The 22,732-nt window shown below is 35.4% G+C and overlaps 2 protein-coding genes and 1 long non-coding RNA gene across 7 annotated transcripts in view; 2 read left to right on the top strand and 1 right to left on the bottom strand.

The window, feature by feature from the left end:
• PHF14 (PHD finger protein 14) overlaps nt 1-22,732 on the top strand; it is a 362,909-nt gene that overhangs the window by 214,303 nt on the left and 125,874 nt on the right. The window lies entirely within an intron of this gene.
• Nucleotides 3,722-22,732, top strand: part of LOC127470476 (uncharacterized) — a 39,076-nt gene continuing 20,065 nt past the window's right edge. Inside the window, exons 1-2 of the long non-coding RNA XR_007904308.1 lie at nt 3,722-3,842; nt 6,608-6,708. This is a non-coding gene — a long non-coding RNA (uncharacterized LOC127470476). The remainder of the gene's footprint in view (nt 3,843-6,607; nt 6,709-22,732) is intronic.
• The window catches only part of THSD7A (thrombospondin type 1 domain containing 7A), a 280,912-nt gene continuing 266,308 nt past the window's right edge, over nt 8,129-22,732 (bottom strand). For all 5 annotated transcript variants that reach the window (XM_051786011.1, XM_051786016.1, XM_051786015.1 and 2 more), the window contains 6 exons: nt 21,477-21,650; nt 20,508-20,603; nt 17,425-17,507; nt 16,876-17,086; nt 13,321-13,408; nt 8,129-11,951 (listed from right to left, as the gene is read on the bottom strand). In XM_051786011.1, coding sequence (XP_051641971.1) covers nt 11,867-11,951; nt 13,321-13,408; nt 16,876-17,086; nt 17,425-17,507; nt 20,508-20,603; nt 21,477-21,650 — 737 coding nt within the window. In that variant the 3' untranslated portion in view covers nt 8,129-11,866. The remainder of the gene's footprint in view (nt 11,952-13,320; nt 13,409-16,875; nt 17,087-17,424; nt 17,508-20,507; nt 20,604-21,476; nt 21,651-22,732) is intronic.

Here is a 22,732-nt window from a genome sequence, read left to right as displayed (position 1 = left end):
TTGAAACAAGTTGTGATAATGGTAAATATTGCAGAATTGTCACCCTAGACCACCTGGCCTATCCACAGCACAGCACTCCCTAATGAAAGGGACCTGGGTACTCTCCCTGACCATCAGAATTGTTTGGATCAGCAAATGTTCCACTATTGTAGGCAGTTTATTTTTAATGTTTTCCCAGTTGAGACTTCTACTACTTTCCTGGAGAGGGTATGCTTTAGTCTTAGGAATCATAAATATTGGAGCTGAAGTTTGCGCAGATACTTCTTCAAGGCCATATATCCAGACCATATATCAAAGTCTTTTTTTGTCTACATGCACTTGAGTTACATGTTGTTCTTGTGTTATTCTCAAGGTATACTGACTATCTGAATGTGCTGGAATTTTGTGCTGTTCTTACCTCACCTCGTTATGACATTCACATTCTTTCAAGTCCTCCTTTAAAAAGAATTTTGTTCACCTGTCTTCAGCTCAAGACTCTTTCCACCATGCGATGGGTGGGCAGGCATGTTTCAGGCACTTACGTGTGCGTGTGACCCTTGATGCTCGAGGAGGAATCACACTCAGGGTAAAATGACTGACAGGCTCTCCTGCTTCTTGTCTTTTATGAATTTAGGGCAATGGTATTTGCTGTAGACCATACCCCAGATCTGCTTCTTACTTTACTCTGGAGCCATTAGAAAGGTGGTAGATGCTAAGAGATGCCATAAGTTCAAAAGCAAATTGATCCCAAGGTAAAAGCCACCTAAGTCTGCTATATACACTGGCTAGTGGACAACTACTGGCCTAGAGAGTCCTGAAACAAACGCTTGGCTTGATATTGTAAATGCAAGGAAAAGCTCTATGCTACAAAAACTTTTATTTTTTTATTATTCTTTAAAGATTACTTTCAAATTTTCCACTCATTAATATCTTTTGCTAATAAGTTGTTTTGCGAGATGTATAACTGCTAAATAATTCTTTACTTATTCTGTCCCTGTCTTCACCAGTCCTTTGCTGAGCTGTAGTTAAAGGCACTACTCTTCTGTTTACTATCACAAACATAAGTTATTTTGAAATAATTCTACTCTGCTCTTGAGGGAGAAAAGCCTCATAGCATGTTTTTTTATGTCTTTGATCACATCAGATTTTGATGTGGCTCATTGCTTTATGACATATTTTCCCTTGCTCTTCTTTGTCCCTCACTGCTATCTTGCAGCTTTTGCAGTCAATCCTAGCTACTCTTTCATTCACTTCAGGCAGTTTTTTGTTCTAGTTGTTCATAATTTTAATATTTTCAGTAACTAGCCCATAGGCTTCTTACCATGTCTGCTCAGTCAGGATTTTTCTTTAGCATTAGCAAGTTCTGTGTCCATATTGAACACCTTTCTAGCTCATTGGTATATTAGGTGGACAACATTAGTTTAGCTGGTTACACTTGTGACACAAAATCACAATTCAGACAAAAGCCTTGCTTATGGTAATAAACACTTATGTATTTCCTTCAAAAATTGTCATTATTGATTTTTTTTTTCTGTCATCACATTTTTTTGCATGTAGTGCAGTTTTAGTAAATTTAGGATTTTGATTCAGGTCTAAATTAAAAGATCCTGCTAAACTAGCTTGAATTTCTCCATTAAAAATAGCAAGATGTGTCCTTAAGGTAAAGACAATATTTTCTTACATTTTTAAACATCTCTCTAATTATTTGAAGGCAGATTGTCTCTAGCTTTTTAAAATTTGATGTATCAAGAGAAGATCAGTGTATCTATATTCATATAACTCAAAAATTCTATCTATCCTTTTTTCTCATCCATCTGCCCCGGAATTCTCTATGCTACTGCAGAGTTGTTACACTTAAAATCTTGCTTATGGGCAGTAAGCACACCTTTTATGTATGTAGAGCTAAAAATTATTAGTATTACTAAAAGTGAAGCACTCTAACCATTATTAGTCCAGATCTCATTGTTTAAAAAAGAAAAATAATGCAGTTAAAATGTTTGTATAAATACCTGCTAGTGCCTACTCCTTCCTCCCAGTGTTAGGCTGATGTCTCCACTGATCCTCTGGGTGCTGAGTTTGGGGTTTCACATTGGTGGCAGTGGTGAAGTGTCAGTGAATTGTCAGCCTCTGGAGTCTTTCAGTGTGAGGAATGTGATATTTGTGGCGAACCTTACTCTAGGATCAATTTGGGTAATTTCTATGTGTCTGCCAACACCCTTTTGCACCTTTGCTCTGTCTTCATTGTTCTGTAGTTTCATATTGCACCCAATTTACTATACATGGTGTTTTTTATGTATATTAGATACTATTTCTTTGTTATCTCTAAAACCAGTTCTGTCCAGCTCCAGATCTACAATCATCATGTTAATCATAAGCATGACTCTGCACAGAATAACTGCTTGTTACTGCTACCTGTGTAAAACTATGATTTTACTATACAAAGAAAAACAAAACAACTTAAATGTATACACCTGGTGCCCTTCCTGCTATTCCAACTTGATTTCCTTTGGTGATGCTCTTAGCAACTAGTTCAGCTGGGTTAAAAGCCTTCCAGAAGATGAGAGACTGAAACATGGACATAGATATAATGTATCTGACAGTCAAATATGTACAATACTGACACAAACTAAAACGGGGAAAGATTCTCCTTCCCACCCCCTCCCCTAAATAAATAAATAAATAAATAAATAAAAAAGGAAAAGCCTGTGGAAATATGAAGACATGCACAATGGATTGTGCAAGTCCTCTGCAGACAAACTGGGAGCACAATGAATTTCCTTGTCCTTAGGGGATTGTATACTAAATGGAAGATCTGGAAGGTTTTTCGAAAAGCAATTTGCACACAGTGATCTGGAGGATTCTTTAAAATAATATTTTTTCCCCTCTTTAAAAGAAATTTAATGTTTTTTACTTTTATTTAATTGTCCTGTGATTCTACTGTTAGAAACCCAACAATCCTAATCCTGTTGCATTTATGATTCTTCTTGTATACATAGTTCAATACAATTATGTAGAGATAGCTCAGGATGTTTTGCATGCTAATTGACAACTGCTGAAGTAGAACTTAAAAGTTTGAAACAATTTAAATCAAGTAATAATAAATGTTATTATCACATATATTATTTTCTTATAATATCCATAGTGTAATTATAGGTATATAAAGCCTTAAATAATAGCAGAAAGCTTTATGGCTTATTGTTAAACATAAAGACAATTTTTAATATGTCATGGTAAGGCATATTGATGAGACCTACGAAGTATTCTGGAGAAACATACTGTATTGCCATTTCACTGATCTAAGGTGGCAGATGGAAGTCTTGTCATCTGCAGTACCACCTCATTTCAAAGAGAATATATTAACAGATATGGAGTATGGCAATTTTTAATGTAAATAATGCTTTCCCTTTCTGAAAGAGCCCATTTACTGTTTTGAGGCCATTAGACTTCTGTCCTGGCTTCTTCATCACTGCAATTCTGCAATAGGATTTGAGAGTCAGTTTGAGACTGACAATTAACTTCTTGCTTGTGTTGCAAAGCTTCCTTTTATACTCCTGTAAAACTGAACAAATGACTGCCACTAATGTTATGCTCATCAACTAGTAAGTGGAGGCCATTTAAGGCAGAAATGTCGGATTTAGCTCCAGCTGCTGTTCTAATGTTGCAGAAAGCTTTTGCTGCAGTTCATTAAATTCAACTTCAGGCAGTCACAAAACTGCCAGCTAATTATTTTTTTCTTTCCTCGGCTAAGTGAAACCTGGTGTCACCAATTTCCACTCACAAAATGGAGCTACAGAATCCTGCATTCTGAAGACTGAAGAAACAAAGCAGTGAGGAAGCAACCAACATAATTCTTATAAGAAGAGGTAAGACTGAACCAGTGAAACTTTATTTCCTACCAATTTGTCAGACTACCTTGGCAGTTAGACTCTGTGTGGGACATTGTTTCTTTGCTAGTAGGTCACGTGGCCGCTATTAATAACTGTTTATGTTTTGGGGACTAATAATCAGATTGAAGATGCAGGTTATGTGGGTTCAACTCTCTGGTTGAAAAGGAGCAGACCTGCAGCTGACAGGTACTCTGCAGTACTGAGTACATGGGATGTTTTAGTCTCTATTATGTTGGTACAAATCAAATTAAATAATAAGAATTTCTTTCATTTTGTGCAATATCAAAACTAAAAGTGAGATCCAAAGTTGAAAGATACCTGTATGGAGATGCCTCTTCTGACCTTAAGTACAGAATATCTACCTGAACACAGCTCTGTGTTAACACATGTATGATGCTGTGCACCTCTGATAAACTGTTTTAACATATCTCAAGATCATCCTGATTTTAAGTTGTTGGTATAGCTTAAAGTAACTAAAACCAGAACATTCATGTGTGTTTAGAATAAGTAACTAAAGCCAGACATCTATGTGTGTTTAGAATAACACTCAGAAACAGAAAACGTGAATAACCTCCTGCCATGGAGCTGCTCATGGGAATAGGGGTTTTGGTTGACTCCTGTGGTGATTTACTCTTTAGGGACTTCACAAACAGAGAACATTTCCAAGCTAGTCCACCAAGCTTTCATCACAGAATTCTTGGAAAAATAATAGATAGTGGGAATTTGAGCTTCTGTTAATCATTGTTTATTGTCATATCACAGTCAGGTTTTCAAAGAGGGACTTCTCCTTTCTGCTGTAATTGTACACACAGAACAGAGACTCCTTACTATGCTTTTACAATTAAAATTAACAAATATACAAAATGAGCATAACAATGGAACAGTATAGAAAAGTGTGAAGTAACAGTAATAGAATGGTATAGTTAATATATGTAGAATCGGGTATCTTCAAGGTTTCTAAATACAAAGCTGCAGCTTTGGTTGCAAGAAGAGAGGAAAAATTATTTCAGCCTCAAAATTGCCATTTTAAATATGCATATTTTTGCTTTTGACAGCATGTCTTCAAATACTTGTAAGCTGTCAACTGGTAACTATTGTTGTCTAACTGTATCTTAAGAGTGAGAAGACACATCAAAAGAAAATTAAAGCTATGATAGCAATCAGTGCAAATCAGAAAAGTTCCACATAAGGATGAAATCTAGCATTTGTGACAAGCACCAAGACACAATGGGGACACAGGAAGAAAGACATTAAGGGAGTTGGGTTTAGAGTATGAAAGCAAGACACAATATGTCACCGTTGTCTTTCTATGACAGTTTTCATATTTTTTATATGAAGCAGGTTGTTTAAATAAGTTTGAGTTTAGTCTGAGAGAGGTTTTTGTAGGACTTCATTATGCAGCACATTAAAAATAACCTGTCAGTACTGGACAGCCAACAAACTGAACATCCATTCACAGAATTGTTAACTAAATTCTGGTCATGGGCTCAAGTAATATTTCCATATATGCATCTCAATGAACAGCAGTGGATAGAATTAAAAGGATGAGAATTATGTCACAGTTTGATATGTATAGGTAAGAAAGAGAGTTTGTTTTTATAATTGTTAAGGAAAGGAAACAATTAGACTTGCTTTCAAATGCAATACTGTAATTGTGAGAATTTTTTTTTGTAAGCTAAACAAAACTGACACTCTGAAAAGTATTTTTCAAAATAAACAAAACCTCATTAATTTTTTAATTTCAGTTTCAGAATATAATTCTCACAAACATAAGGACTAGGTTCTGAATACAACCCACAAAAAATTAAAACATATATGGGAGCCACTAAACCCTCATCTATAAATGGACAAGTACCAAATCTTACTTTCTATAGAAAGACAGGTGTCCTGGGTTGAGTGGCTCCCCCCCCCCCAGGGTCTCCAAACCACCTCAACAGGATTTGCTAATACATAAATGCATAGTGATAATTTAATAGGTTCAACCTTGAACTCTTTGAAATGTGATTTCTTTGAGTATGGAAAACAACAACAGGTATGATCATGGATTATGATCCTGTGGCCAAGTTTTACCTTCACCATAGTGACAAATCAAAGGACTTTTTCCCTTACCCAAAAGGGGGTCCAAACCAGTCATGGGCCTCCCAGCAGAGCCTTATGAGAGTTGGGAGAACTAATGACCTCCTTCAAGCTCTCTCCAGTGCAGCCCAGTGTGCAGCTGCCTCCCTCACTGCCAGAGTCTGCAGCTGAGCCATGCTCAGTGTGTTGTCCACCCACCACCTTTTCAGCAGGGCTGTTACCTGACCAAAGTAGGACAAGTAGGATTAGGTATTGAACAGCATCAGCTTGTCAAGGCTGGTCAGAATATCAATACCAGAAGTGGCCAATGCATCAGGCTGGAAGGGTCAGCCTCCAGCACCACCACCTGTGTGTACACAGAGGTTGGCATTAAAAACCTGACAGAGTTTGAGAAGCATTTGGACAATGTTCTTAGGCACATGGTGTGACTCTTGGGGTTGTCCTGTGCAGGGCTAAGTTGGACTCAATGATCCTTGTGGGTCGCTTCCAACTCAGCATATTCTGTGATTCTATGAACCTGCCACCCTGACGCTGACGTATTCTCATCAGGCTCAGTCCTGTCCCAGAGCAAAGATGCCATTGGCAAACAGAAAGAGCAATAGCATCTGCCCAGTGTCACTGAAGGGGTGCCTCACAGTAAGCCTTCCAACTTTTCCATTAAGCAGGACTTAGAAAATGCCCATTTACTAAAGGATGCAGAGATGCTTTACCAGTATGTCCGCACAGGACCAACCTCTCCACAGCCAGGGACAGTGCCTGAATGAAGGTAAGAAAAATTAGACACCTGCACCCTCTGCTGAAAATTAAATGAACAGGCAAGCAAAGACTAAGATACACACACACACACACATTCATGATCCCCACCCCCCTCCGAAGAAGTGTTAATCTGCCTGGTCATTAGCTGCTTTTCGAAAGACAGTAAGCTTTACTGTGTCTAAGAAAACAATAGGAAGATTCAGAGATCACCTGTTCTGTAGTCAAACTGTGCATAGGGATACCAAGCAGATCCTGAATGGCTGCTTAAGCTCACTGCCGTTTCAACAGGATAATTTTTTAGACCTACTACTGTCAGTCTTCACATAACTAGAAGGCTAAAATATTTACAAGGCTTATCTAAGCCTCTTGATTTACCTCTCAGTTTATGTCCTTTCATTATACTTGTACTGGAAAATCATATTCTCTTGTAATTTTTTTTTTTTTAATAAAGACTACCTTTCCCAAACCGTAAGCCATTACTCTTGAAGTCTCACAACCAATTGTCAAAATCCTACGTTTTCTTTACTGAATGTGAAGAAAATATAATCTTCTATAGTATATCACAGCTAATTCTATTCTGAAGAGCTTAAATGAGAATTTTAATTTTCTTCTCTCAAATACGTTTTTTAACTGTTCTTAAAATTCTGCCTATATTGAATTAAACAACTTTAAATGATCTAAGAAATTTCTCTATTAAGTTGCAGGTAGGACTCAAGAAAAATACTTCTCTGATTTTATTGTGAATTTCTGCAGGAGAAAGCATGGTTAGGAGGTACTTATGAAAATCCTGAAATGCCTCTAAAATCAGTTGTGTGCTCTCAAAATTGTGTTAGCCTGGACGAGTTACTGAGGAGGTAATAACTACTGAAATAGGACAAATCCCCTGTGATTTGGTGTGTAAATACACAGCAGAACTGGACATAAAAAAAATTGAATTTTGGAGAGCACAGAGATAGAATATGAGCAGTTACAGAAAAAAGTGCAAAGTGACTCTTTTTCTTTTTGTATAGGGACAGTGACAGACTCAGCTTCACTGAAGTGATGTCTTTTAGTGAGATCTTGATCTACCTCTTATTCTTCACAAAAAGGTTGGATTTTCTGATATAAAAATGCCAATTAAGGAAGAAAATTTTAAATATCAATTATTTATTGCATTTATTGGATATTTATCAATTATCTAAACATCTTTTGAAAATTTCTAAGTCAACTAGGACTGTAGCAACAGACTTGACAGTTACTATAGCATCAGCAATTATTTTTCTTTTTAAAGACTTGTTTTTAACAAGAATATGTTTGCTAACTCCTTAAAAAAACCCAAACCAAAACAAAACCAAAAAGAGACTATTTAAAATGTGGTCATATTTTAGGGATCTGGCTTTTATTGTTACTCTATCCCACTATATACTACATCTATTAAAAAAGACATTAAATGATTTTGTGTTTATATTTATTGTCAGCAATACATCAGTTATGTAAAAATAACCCAGATGAAAATGTAAGACTTGTTACATTTTCACATCATCTGTATTAACTGAATAAAGCTTAGTGACAATATACACAAATTTGCAGTAGTAGTTGTACGTAAACATTTTGTGCATTAAAAAAGAAATGTACATAATTTAAAAAATAAAAATGCATTACACAATTTACAAATTAACATTAACAAAAAAAAAGGTAAACATTCCTCAGACAGCTGCCTCCTTGTTCTACAAAATAAATATTCAAGTAAATTAAATTAGGCAAAATAAACTCTTAACTTTGGGTGAGTACAATTTACATAAAGGTAAAAAGACAGATTTCCATTTAATTCAAGGTATATTTTACAGTGATTTACACATAGAATTTTTAAGTTGGTCTCTTCAAATTGTAATATTGGAAAAAAAACTTTATTACATTTTGACAGGAGGAAGAGGGTTTCAAAATTGATACTTTATACCAAATATAAACAAGCTTGTGCAGTTGCATCAAAGCTTCAAAAAGGAACTGCTCCAGGACTCAAAGCAGACACAGTAATCTAGAAACTACAGTTTTAAAAAGGAAAATACAAACCACCACATCAACAGGGAAATGTCTACTTTGCTATTTTCTGAATGGTTTATTTGATCACTGGAAACATTACTTTCACAAACTAATAATCTACAGTAGTGGCTGCTTTAGGCACTGGATTTGTAGAAGCACTCTGATTTTTAAAGCAAATTGCTTTTCATTCTATACTGATAATTCACCTATTATTTATTTCTGTTTCAATGCTAGAGGGCTTAATCACCTTAGCAACTTTTAGCTTTACATACAATTTCTGCCCTCCTTACAGCCTAATATTTTTTTCTTGATAATGAGGGAAGCCATTTTGGCTTCAAATCTCCATGCACTTTGTTCATAGAAAAAATAATAATAAAAATGCACTCTAGATTTTAAATGCAGCACTAGTATGATGCAGATGCGCACCAGATATTCACTGATCAGATACAAAATGTAACGCATACTAAAATACTCGCATGGATTGCAAAGGCCAAACATACTTAAAAAACCCTCCTATCTCTTTCTTTGTTTGTCCATTTTATATGGTAAGAAAAAGGAGATGTCATACCTTTAATTTCAAGTTTTTAAATGCTTAGATTTAGGACATAAAACTCTTCAAGGCAAGAACTAGGCAACAGCTCCTGCTAAGACCAGCCTGTATAATAAATAAAGATGACTCATTGTCAATGAAAGAAACCCTGTTCCCTCAATGCCCTATTGGTCCAAAACAATTTGATGACACAGAATCAGACTTTTAAAAGTACAGAAAACATTATTAAACTTTATTTCTCCACATGTAGTTATCGTTCTTTAAAACTTCATAACTTTTCCATGTATGTCTGACAACAGAGGAATCAGGTTTTTATTGTTTTCTACTTAAGAACGCCAAGGTAATTAAAATCATCAAGATTTGTATTTTTCCTATGGATCTTTACAAAGTGATGTAAGAGTGAAGCCCCCGGTCCTGAAATACCTATATGAGTGAACCACTGCTGTGGCAGGGGGCCATGGAACTTCATCCTCTGTGCCTGGATCAAGGTATAAAATGAGAAATTAAACCTGTAACAATGATTGTTACTATTGTTCCTCTGCTCATCCTTCCCATTTGGGGAATACTTACATAGTGGGAGGGAGGTAATTTTCTTGATTCAGTAATGCCACACTGGTAATACATTAGCTAAGTTAAAGTAGGACCATAATCTCTTTCGAACATCCACAAAATGCTCGTTGGTTCCAGAAATTATTCTACATGAAAAAAAAGTGTGTATTTTTAAGGACTGATGTTACCTATTGACATCCATGAGAATCTTGCCATTGATTTCTGTTGATCTGGGCCAAAGTTTGCAAAGCTACAGTTTTATTCAGTGTGCAAAACCCAGTGCTTCTTGAGTAAATAGCATGATAAGTAGGCAGAAGTGGTTTAGGTTATAAAAAAGACCTGAGAACCTAATATTGAACTTTATATAAGAATTATTTTTGAGAGGTTGCCTGATAGTGTTTTCTATTGCTTACTAGTGGCACAGTCACTTGTATGTTCAGGCTACACATAGAAGCCATTTGAGGAGAATAACCCTTCTCAGGTCATGGATCACATCCATAAGAGGCATGTAGATACAAGTCAATGACCTTCATGTTGGAAGCGGTAACACTGAAAAGCCATAAGCATGGAAGAAGTTAACAGTCAGTTTTCATACTGCCAGATTTTTTTTTAAATTCATAAGTATTAAAATGGCAGAACTATTGATCTTATTGTTTACTTGCCAGTACACTCAAGAATTTAACTAATTAAAAGAGTCTATCCAATTATCCTAATTAGAAAAGATGAAAGGGCTCTGAGTATTTCACTGTCAGCAACAGTGAAAAAGCTTTCACTAGCAAAAGGAAAGAAAAGCAAAACCATTTTATTTCAGTTGAACAATCAGAACAGCTTTTTAGACAAGAAGTATGTCACTCAGGATTACAGGGCAACCACTTTTCTTTTTCTTTTCTTCTTTTTCTAGCAAAGTTAACAAATATAAAAAATCTAGTCATAAACAGCCTTCAAAGTACAATTAGAAACCAGCAGGACAATCTATACCAGTATAGGTAGATGGGGCAAGAAACTAGACACTTGTATTACTGCCATGATGTAGACTACAAATGGCTGCTGTGATGAGGAACGGTGTGTACAGTACACGTCGTCAGCCAATTCCATCCAGTCACAGTCCAAACCGAACACTACTCTCTTCAGGATTCAAGACCTGTCTACTTGACACTCCTTGCACAAGATACATCATTATCCTTTCTGAAAAGAGGCAGTTTCTATGGCAATACTAGTTAAGTGCATATCATGCTGCACTAATATAGTGCAAAAATTTGCCTTACATGTAGCAAAAAAGATGCAGGCAACAGTTTGAGTTAGAGAAAGTAGAAACGTATTGTAACATTTACAACAGGTATTCTTTTTCCAGACAGCAACCACTAGAAAATATTAAATCTGAGAATGCCTCCTTTCTGGATGTACACATGAGGCCTTTATACTTTGGAGTGGTAACAGGACAGAATTTTGCAAGTGAGTCATTGCCCTCTGAAATGCAGGTTAACACAAGTTATCATCAACTGGCAAACTCTTGAGCTTGCTCAGTGGGTTGATCCCAGTTAAAAGTTAATACTGTACTAAGCACTAAAATGCTCTTTAACAAGTATATAATCAGATAGAGTAATACATATGGTTCAACTGAGTATATATGTTATGCTTGAATATAAAGAGTCATAGACAGCTTGGTACAAACTCTTCATGCGTACTGATTATACTTGGTTAATGATGCAAGGGCTTCCAACTTTCAATACTATGCCAGCTACAGTCTTCTGGAGACAGAAGTGGTGCTTATAGTTTCTGAGATTGAGGAAACACCAGAGATCTCCAACTGCAGTGTCTATTAACTTGATTCTGCCACATTTCTCAGTGCTGATGGTCTAAAGTAAAGCAATAATACCTTGAATATCCATAGGCATTATGAAATCCATCCTTCTTTATCTATGATGCAATTACAAAAAAAGAAAGAGTCAAAACACTTAATCCACTCCATAGAAAATCCCTGTGGCTTTGGACACCTTCTTATTTCAATCCAATAATTTGGACTCCATTTGTCACCATGAGAAGTTATATTTTACATATCTGCATCTCCATCATAAGCCAAGGTTAAAGGTTTCAGTCGGTTGTTCTGCCTTCTCTGGGGCTTCTTTGGCTTTTTGCTGAAACAATAAGATAATTTGTAAATAGAACAAGCAACTAATAACATACAAAGACGGACTTCAGTCATAAACAAAAGATGAGCATGCTGATAATGCATTCAGTTGTTCATTTATAAAAGCTATAAGTCTAAAAGCTTCACTTGGATCTCTAATTATCTCTTTATCAAACCAAAGCAATATCTCAGTTGTACAGAAAGAAGCTGTTATGGTGCTGATGTGACTTGATAAAATTCTTGGCAGGTACTTCTGCAACATCAGTCAGTTTTCAGAAGAACTCAGAGCCTGCCATGCAACATTTGGTCATATATCAAAGCTGCAATCAGGTTCTTTTAAATTACGCTATTCAAATCTTAAACCTCTCTCAACAGATCAAGGGTTTCCAAAGGAAAGTTCCATCTTTTCATTGGTTTTATCTCATTATACTTGCTGGAATGACTAGAGTTGATTCTAGATATTATAATCAAACTGATCATAAATAGCAGGAATATGGCTGTTAGCCATAACATTCCTTGTCCAGCCTTGAATTAGATTATAATTCAGCAGTATTTCCAGCCCATTTGATATAGTTTTAAAAAATTACCAGGCCAAAGGAAAATGAATGTTTATGCATGCTTTAGTACTTGTCTTCTTTTAAAGTGTAATATAAGCATTTCTTTATATCAGGCCTGTGCATGCTCAGTCTTGTCCAAAATCTTAGCTATGTCACTTAGGCTGCCCAAATGTCAAACTTTCATATCAAGCCAGTTGTTACAGTGGCTTGCAGTGGCCACAGATTACTACTAAAAAGCAAACAAACCCAGAAGCACCCTAAATGCCCAAATGCCTATTAATGCAGTACAGCCTGATGTATATGACCACACTTCCCTCACCTCTTACCTGCACAATCATTTGGATCAGAAATTCCAAAAAAGACCTAGAAAACTTCAGGGAGCACATTTGCAAAGGTGACTTGTTAAAAAAAATATCATTTCATGTATGAAAAAGACAAGAAAATTTTCAGACTTTTTTGGTTGTGTATCTCTATGTCCTGTCAAATATAAAATCTGACTTGCCTGATTACTAGATTTCCTTCTTGCTATTCTCTTTCCATTTTGAGATACAGACAAAATAAAATTATTATGGACACTGTAACAGAGATAAACTGAGAAAAAGTAAAATGTACACTAAGCTACCCCTTATTTGTAAGTTCTTCTAACTTCAGGAGAGCATGTGATTATCCATCAACTAGAGTAAAACCAGAATTTACTAACCTGAGTCTGAACAAAAGGACATGGAAAATTAAACACTGCAGTTCCTACAGAAGCAGATGTAAACATTTGCATTACAGTCTGTGTGGGACTGTTTGTTTATAAATAATTAAAGAACTCACCAGGCTAGATAGATCATAGAAACAATAAAGATGAGTAAAACAAATGCACCAGCAGCTACACCATAAACCCAGGTCTTCAGCCTCCCATCTAAAAGGAATGAATGTTAGTCAGTAGTGTTTGAGTTAGTGTTTTTGAATTATTAGTTCTGATATAGCATAGAAATACTTTAATAATTCAAAATGAATGTATTCACTAAAAATTACAGATTAATAAGAGTAAATGCTGTTAAATAAGTGAGCAATGACTTCTCTCTGCACTTGTGCTCTGCTTTTTAACCAGTCTGGATAATTCAAATGTAGTTGAGATGTGGGACAGAGGCAGTAGGTGAGATATCCAGAAACTCAGCCCCAGGGCCTGCTGGTAGTGAGCAATCCCTCAGTATCATTGCAGGGCAGTATCATTGCAGGGCAATCATTGCAGGGCAGTATCATTGCAGCCCAGGGCTCATATAGGCTGTTAGCATCACTTTCCATTCTAGCTCCAGTAAATCAATCTGCCTGTTATTTTTACTCCTGTTTCTATTTACTTTTATGTTTTTAAATAATCCCAGCATGCTTTATCTCATCCATACCTTAACTGTACATACACAACTTTCACTACAGCATAAAGTAATATTTTTTTAATATCTTTTCCCACCAAATGCAAGTTTTGTTATTATAAAACTACTTCTCACAGAATAAAAGTATACTAAAAAAGACAATCCATGCTCATAGATAGAACAACTGTCTGTTGTTAATGAGGACTGTATTTACGTGCAGCCTGTGCAATTTGTATTTTGGACATGACGTTCTTGCAGGCTGAGGTACACATAACAGTCTCCTTCTTGCCTCAATCCTAGAAGCACCCAATTCTACCAGGAAAAATGATGTGACCTTGTCTGTGGGGTTTTGCTCTGACCCCAAATGAGCATGTCAGAACTAAAAGTACGGGCATGCTCTTTGACTCATTACTTTTATATGACTCATTTTTCAAATTTCTACATGACTTTTTGAAAACATTGCTTTCCAGGATGTTAGCTAGCTTTGTTACATTTCCTTGACAATAAAAAAAATCCATTATAAATCTGAATTATTTCATTTACAAATGGCAAAAGTTTTATTTCATGAAGTTGTGTATATTTTCAATGTAAGCAAACATAGATCAAATTTTTCAGACCAAACCCTTACTGCTTCCTGATATCTCTCTAGAACAAAGAGACATCATCAATGCAGTTTATATTTCTGCAATGTAATAATAAAAATTAGTCAGATGGAGTTTGCTCCATCACACAGTATGCTTTCTACTGCTCTGCCGTTAAGCTTTCTGGTCTCTAGCAATGCAAAACCTTGCAGTCATGTGGATAAGTTGTTCAAGACTAACCAATATCAAAACATTTTACCTTTGCTACGTTAATTAACCTAAAAACATTATAACTGATGTAACTGAAATTAACTGATAAATTAAACAGTAGATTTGACCTGACATCATCATGGCTAGGCTTCGCGAATGAAGATCTGGGGATATTTGACCTGACATACTCTATGATATAATATCAATGAGAGGAATTCAGACTTCAGTACTGCTAAATAGGTTAGTTTGTTCTCTCCTTACCTTATTTCCATTGGTAAATTTAAGGGTTTTCAGGTTGTTTTGGGTTGACTTGTTTTAAAATAGTAACATCTTGAAAAAAAGACTGGAAAAATCTTGTCTTATTTAGTTTTGTCAAAGTAAGGAACTCTGTTAATGAGGTCATTCCTATTATGCAACTACTGGCATCTAACTCAGGCCTTCTGAATTCCCTCTGGACAGATTATTTCTAAGTATACAAGGGAATTGGCATCTCAGACTCATCTGTTTGTGGTAATACATCAGCACAGATAACTGAAGAGGATAGTTTTAATACTTTCCTTTCCGAAACTGCAATAAAATTTGTTGAAGACAGTGAAAGAACTATTTTAAATTTAGACTTAGAAACTGTAAGGAAAGGAATAATCATGCCAGAGTAAATGAAAACCTTTCCAATAGATATCCAATCCTGAAATTAAAATGATCCAGTGTAAATCTCATCTGAAGTGCAAAATGTTCACTTTCTTTCAAATTTGCTCATACCTTCACTGCATAAAGGATTAGTTCTATTGAATATGGTTGGGATTATCTGAACTGAGCTTTGTCTCCTTCCTAACTTGAATTACAGAAAAATTGGTGAGTTTTCATGAAATCTCTCAACTAGACTTTGCTCCAAACCCATGCCTGAGCTCACATGAGCTCCTAAACAGTTTAAGGCAACTCTCTGATATTTGGTTATTGTTGCCAATCTGGCTTCTACAGCCCACCCTCGGGCCTTTTCAGGTGCAGTCTGCTAGAATGAGTAAATCATAACATATTTGTTAAGATGCTGTTTTTTAAAGGAGGACCAGAAAAGTTTAATTTTCTTTTTATTTTTTTATTGTTGATTAAAGTACTTGGACTAAAGACCATTTTATTGCAGGTATCAAATATGTATCATAGTACAAATAACAGTAAATGCTAGCAGGACTAATGGGATCTAACATAAGTATTTCTAACTTCTAACCTGAATGTTATTTAATCTGCTTATTACAAGTATTGTGATAATTCTCAATTTGCAACATTTTATAGATTATGCATGTAAAGATAGTGGTTTCAATTCTGAGATTAAAAACATTCAAAAACCTTTAGAAAGAAATGAACATTTTAAGACGTAAGTGTGTTAGATTATTTAGCTCTATGTGATTTAAAAAACACTTAAGATGATAACCAATTTCTCTCTTCCATATAAATAACATTTTGGACAAGCAACATATATCTTTATGTGAAAGTATTTTGTTAATTAAAGTTTTATTTATCTCAATACTTAATAGCACTAAGAAATATTTACTGATACGTGATTACATGATAGACTATACAAAGTATTTTTTATGAAATAACTGACTTATATTTCATACCACTCTTGCACATAAGTCCTTGCTCAGCTCTTACGAGCATGGTCCATTATAAAAGCAAATACTGCCTACAGAGACTTCAAGCATATCTATGTTAAATGTCAATAATATGGTTAGATTTTGACTAAAATGAATTAGCTTAAATATGGATATGGCAGAAAAGCATTACCATATCTATATGGATTATTTCCCTACAATTTATCCTATGGCTGCGGATCTCAAGCAGCCTTTACCCTTTGCAGTCACCAGATCTACCTTTTCATTCCTCTGTCAACAGCATTGTTTGTTAAGACACCTTAATTTAACATCCTGGCTTGCATCTTTGCAGCCAACTTGCTTCTAAAGTCACATTTCAAATAGCTTTTGTGAATTTTAACAGGTATAAGGGATTAAAAGGAAAACTTCTGCAATATAAGATTTCATTAAATATATTGATGGAGTAGTGAGAAGGCTAGGGGTTTACTTATCTCCCTTTGTTTTCAGTCAGAGCAGATTCCTGCCTTCTTAAATGAACACTTGAGGGGTTTTTTTTTTCTTCCTTGGCATCACAAAAATATAAATGCCAGACCCTGAAGCAGTACTTAGAACTAAGAACTGCTCATTGCAAGACTTCACCTGGCCCAAAAGGCTGTAGAAACCAGGTCCTTCCTCGTCCTGACTGGTTACTGGAGGGCTGGGTGGGATTCACAGCTCGACTGGTTTTCACATCTCCCTTTTTGTCCTCCATGGTGGGGATCACCACCACTGGGATGAGAGTGCACTGTTCGAGTGTGCCATCGGAGGACATAACTTCAGTGTATCCATCTTCACAACTGCATGTTCTAGTCTGTAGGGAACAAGTGTTTTACACTGTGTAGCAGAAAAATAAAGTTTTCTGTGAGCTACAAAGCATAACAAAAAGGATGACTGGAAGAGAAGACTCTTTTGATGAGTGCTAGCCTGGAGAGTACCTCTTCATATATTTTTACGCAAGTTCATACCATATCAACAGAGAGTATTTAACATTTAACTGAAAGATTGAAAATGGTGTGAGGTTGATTTTAACAAATCAATAACTAGTAAAATCTCCAAAAATACTTTTTGTTGGCACAATCTTTGTAATGCAGAAAGATGTGTGGGAAGCCCTCACAGGGGTGTTTTATGCTCCAATGCAGTAGCACATACCTCACTGCAGTAAGCGTGGGGATGGCTGCACGGTGGGTTACATGACCTGTCAGCATCTGGTTGGCGCATCACTAAACAGCCCCCTGTAGGACAGAAAATCATATTTTGACATGGTAATACCTCACCACTGATGAAATTACTGATGTCATTACTTGCTGCAGTATATAATGGATGTCAATTTTTTTGCTGATTTGAATTTGAGAGGCCTTCTCTTGTTCCAAGGTGAAGGGTAATTGGTATCAAGTATTTTCTTATAGGTAGAGTAAAAGGATACAGCAAATGTATTTGATTTCATGTGTATTTTAGAGAACTATTAATTGGCAATGGAGCCTTTTGCTTTCTGCTTTGTTCCTTTGGTGGATTGCTCAAAAAACAGTTTAAATGATTTAAAACAGCTTTAAATGCTCAAGGGAATAGATTTGGCTCTCTAGGGCCTTCCTTATGACTCTCATATTAAAACTTTGGCCAAAATAGACATAAAAGCATATTTTTAATTTATGTCTTTGCCTGTTAAACTGAAAACAATTTACTCATCCTGTTTATGAAAGGATACCTGTTTTCTGCTGCTCCTCAGTGGTCACTTTTACACATGCTATAGCTTTGTCTTCATGAAGTGAGGCTTCATGTTAGTGTAAGATTTTTTTGAAAGGAAAGCAGTATTATCAGTAAAGGATGTACTGAATGCTACAATACTGATAATATAGTGGGTTTCAGTCTTTTTCCTTTTTATACAGATCTAGTTCTCATTTCTGTAACTTTATGTACAGTGCAGTTATTGTTAGGGACCAATACACACAATCAGGCTTTCACTATCATTTCAGCCAGAATGTCTTTAAAATACGTTTAGAAACAGTCTGAATTTACCTGTGTTTCCTTTTGGCTTACAGAAGAGGGATATGCATCATGTAGTTTAAAATTTATACTGCTACAGGACAACTTATCTTTCATCTCTCGCATTAGTAATATTTTTATACTGGTGTGATATGATAATGAAATCCTGATAGCTGAGGTTGGTCACAACCATAGCAGATGCAGTTAGATGTGGTTATATAGATCCAAGTGTTAACAGGATGACCGATGAAGAACAATGAAAACCCTGCTGGTTACCCTAAGTTTTCCCCATCCCCAGAAAAGAAAATCATACATCCTAGCATACAAATCACATGCCTGTGGGAATCTATGCAATAAAATATCAGTCATCCAAGGAAGCTGCAGAAGGAAATCGCCCATGGGAAATAACACCTTCAAGTAAAAAAGAGCTATTCAGTACAACAATATTATGCAAGTAAGAAAATAGATAAAGACCTTAAAATACCAACAGGACTCAAATTAATTCTTTGATAATGTCTGAATTAAAATGTATTATGTTAGAGCCAAATGTGCAGCAATAAGGCAGACAAGAAACACAGTCATCAGAGATATGGGTTGATTCTAGATTACAGTAGGTAATCTCCATTTAAATCAATCATGTTTGAGCTCTTAAATACTGTAGTTTATACAAAATACTTTCAAAAAATGTACAATTGTAAATTAAAATCTGGTTCACTACTGTATATTTAATGTAGAGAAATTCTCACAGAACTTAAGTGCTGTGTCTGAAAACAATCAGAAACATATGAAAAATAGAGTTTTGCATTGCACAGAGACTGGTGATTGCATGTTCTGGAATTTTCCACTATTCTTCATTTCAAACCAGAAAGTTACCACAGCTTTAGGGCCACATACAAACAAAAATGTCTTCCAATGTCTTTGAAAGACGTTATACAGTACAGGTCTGAGGTTTGTCAACCTAGGAGGTCCCACTATGAAAAATCTGCCAACAACACATATTCATACATTTGTCTTTCCTAGAATTTATCTCATGGCCATATTCAGTCACATCAGAACAAATTATTATCTTCATGTGACTGTGATTTATGAATACATTCTGATTTTAACATCTCAGAGCCATAATCTCCAATATGCTATTTATTTTGAAATCCTAGAGGACCTTTCATAGATAATATCCTATATTAATCTCAATAACAATTCTTACTTAAGAGTTTAACTTACCATACAAGCATCTTAGCTAAGCAGGAAGGAATCAAGATGCACAAATAATGCCTTGTTGCCTTTGCTGTGAACACGATGTGTTTTAATAGTCTAACAGCATAAGGTAATATTTGCAAGAAACTTTGAACTATTATTTCAACACCTTGTAAAGCTAATACAGATATTTTATTTCTACTGTTACAATAAACAGTAGTGGTGGATTCCAACATCAAGAAGTATTGTATTGGCAGTCCATGAATAACAGCTCCCCTCCTGTGACTGACCTGGCAGTGGCTGGCATTGAGGATGTGTTTATAATCTCTGGGATTCTTTTACTATCATCTGAGATGATACAAAAACTATTTATAAAACAAATGCATAACTCTTAGCTTAAATGAATCCCTATTTCTGAAAAACAATAATCCATATAAATAGACAGATATGAAGATTTTCTTCTGAGACCTCAGTTATTCTCTAATTCATGTTTTTTATGCTTTGGTTTGCAAAAAAATTCATTACATCCCGTAGCTGTCCACTGAAGTATCCTGATATAGATTTATGGTGTTAAAGTAAAGAAATAAACTTATATCAGCACATTTATTAAAATTTGATATTTTGTAATTTTAAGATGTATCATATATGGATGACATTATAAAGTTTGCAATTTTCTCTGCTTTTGTATAGGCACTGAAATGACCTTTAATACATAACAGTTATATTTGTTGTAGGGCTAAAAATCTAAAACCCTAAATTTAGAAGTGCAAAGATGCCTATGGTAAAAAAAAAACAAACAACCATATATAATGTAAAATATTTCAGGCCCACTACAGAAGATAATATTTATATTTACTTTTAGCATTACTTGCTGCATAATTCTGGAAAAGAAACCACATCTTTTATATGCAAAAAGATGATGATTCAAATCAACATGTCAATTCTGACATCAGGAAGGGTTTTAGCAGATTTTTTTTCTTTTTTTTTCATTTTATTGGAAAACCACATTATCCACCTGTTTTCCAGGCTTTTTCTGTGTGTATAAAAAGAGTAGTTACCTGTGACGTTTAAACCATCTGACCTTTGGCACCACACGGTCCGAGAGGATCCCTTCCATGGGCTAGCCATCCACTTGTATTCATAACACTGGCCATCTACAGAGAGAAAATTTGTTTTTCAAGAAATTTGATGACGAGATCTTAGGCTACCACTGTTAGCAACTACACTTCATCAGTAGATCATTCTCATTCTGTGACCACACTCATTATAGTTAACAGCTTGAACAGCTAAGTAGGGTCTTCCTCCTTCATCCAGCAACTTAGAAGACTGCACTGCATACATGGAAGCTCCAGCATCTCCTGCACTTACTGGACACACAGAGAATAGACCAGATGTGTCCTGGACACTAATTATAAAGGCTGTACACTCTGCTTTTTGAGTAACTCTGATTGTACTTAACGGGTAAAAGAAGTGTTTCCTATAACCTCATAATGGTTGTGGCCCATGTGCTGTGCAAAACTCATTTAGGAGTCAGGTTTTTTTCTTGGTAACACTGAGCTTCAGTCAATGTTCCAGTGCTTGGTGAAGTGGCCAGGGCTGCACCTGGCTTCATGTCTCAACCTGGGATGAATCATGAAGTCCTAATTCCTTTTTGCCTGATCTGACCTCTGAATGGACAAGAAATTTCTGTACAAGTAACTACTTTTCTTAGATACTTTGTCCACTACCACTGGTAAGCATGCAATTACCAATTCAAAGGGTAAAGAGAAATCTAAATTTCGTTATGCATCAAAACTTAAAGATTTCTTTTTAAAATGTTATTAAGTAGATAAGGCAACTCTTTGTCCCATATCATAAAAAGAAATGTAATTATTAAAAAATAATAATTTTAAAGTGGTAACATATGATAGTTATCAAATCTGCACTTGCCTAAATTTGTGAACTATAAACAGAAAGAAAACAAAATTATTGTTGTTCTGTGGGTTTTTTCTTACAGGAGGAGGCCTTACGTATATTTTTTTACTTACCGTTGCATGGTCTTGTTTCTAAAGCCTGTTCTGGACAGAGATGTTGATTCTCTAATTCCTGAATGATCACTGCTCGAGATCGGACTTGTATTCCCCCAAAGCCGAGATCCTCACCATTAACACAGGTGAGCTGGCAAAGGCTCCATTCTGACCATTCTCTCAAGTAACAGTCCCCTGTCAAAGAGCAATTTTTATAAGATGAATGATCATTGTATGTGAAGAGTTCTTAGCACTGAATACGTCTTAGAAAAAAAATGCCCAAATCCGGTTTCTTAATTTTCCTTCTTTTTAGTTCCTTTCATTACTATTTTTAAATTTGACTTATACTTAAGAGAAGATAATATTTTGACACTCTTCGAATATCTGTTTCATAGAAAATAGTAAAAAAAAGATTACACAAAGGCCTATTTGTTCTAAAGCAGGGTAGTTTCCTGTAGCATTCCCATAGGATCACTCTCTTTTTGAATTTTTAAACAATGCTCCACTCAATATCTGATTTTTTGTAAATTTTAAGGTATTGTATGCCCTATGCTAAATTTATATATCATTCTCTTGCAATTCTTCTTTGATCTTAGAAAGAGAAAACATTTTCTGGTATTAAAAAGATTAATTGTTGCTTATTCTCATGCAGAATTTCTCTCAACAGATGTAGAAGCAACTGCTGGAACATTCTTTGCAAGAAAGGGAAATGGGAACATGATTAAAATGTCTGCTTTGGCTATTTCATGTTACGATAATAGAGGTTTTTGGAATGTTATAGTGTAAAACCGAAAAATAAAATTATACTAATTAGCATGAACAGCTAAAGAACATTTAAGGAAGATCTGAGGCACAACACAAAGGAATCATTTTTTTAAAACTGCAGTCCAAAATTGGACTAGACTATGCACAGACTCATAAATAAACCTCTTAGTTCTCATTATTTCAGTGAAAAAGCTATTAAAAATTCATGCTACCTTGCATTATACTGATGGCAGATATAATCAGCACTGTGTTGACCAGATGCCTGATTAATGAAGGAATTTTATTTGCCAACGTTAGGAAAGCATGTGAAGAAATGAATAATTGACGAACTGGTATACACATAATAGGAAAACAAGTAGTGATTTTTGGAAACATTAGCTGGAGCGTATCATTAGCACATCCCCACAGGGCAGTTATTCTTGCTGGCTAAATATGAGATTGGGGAAGAATATGTTCCTGCTCAGCAAAATTTTAAAAGCAAGCAGTAAGCAGCTATTTTTTTTAAATTTGAC

Source organism: Manacus candei, unplaced genomic scaffold (genome assembly GCF_025592945.1).
Source record: "Manacus candei isolate 608988 ecotype Guabito, Panama unplaced genomic scaffold, ASM2559294v1 h1tg000021l, whole genome shotgun sequence".
NCBI classification, from domain to species: Eukaryota; Metazoa; Chordata; class Aves; order Passeriformes; family Pipridae; genus Manacus; species Manacus candei.
This window is presented reverse-complemented; position numbering and strand designations above follow the sequence as displayed.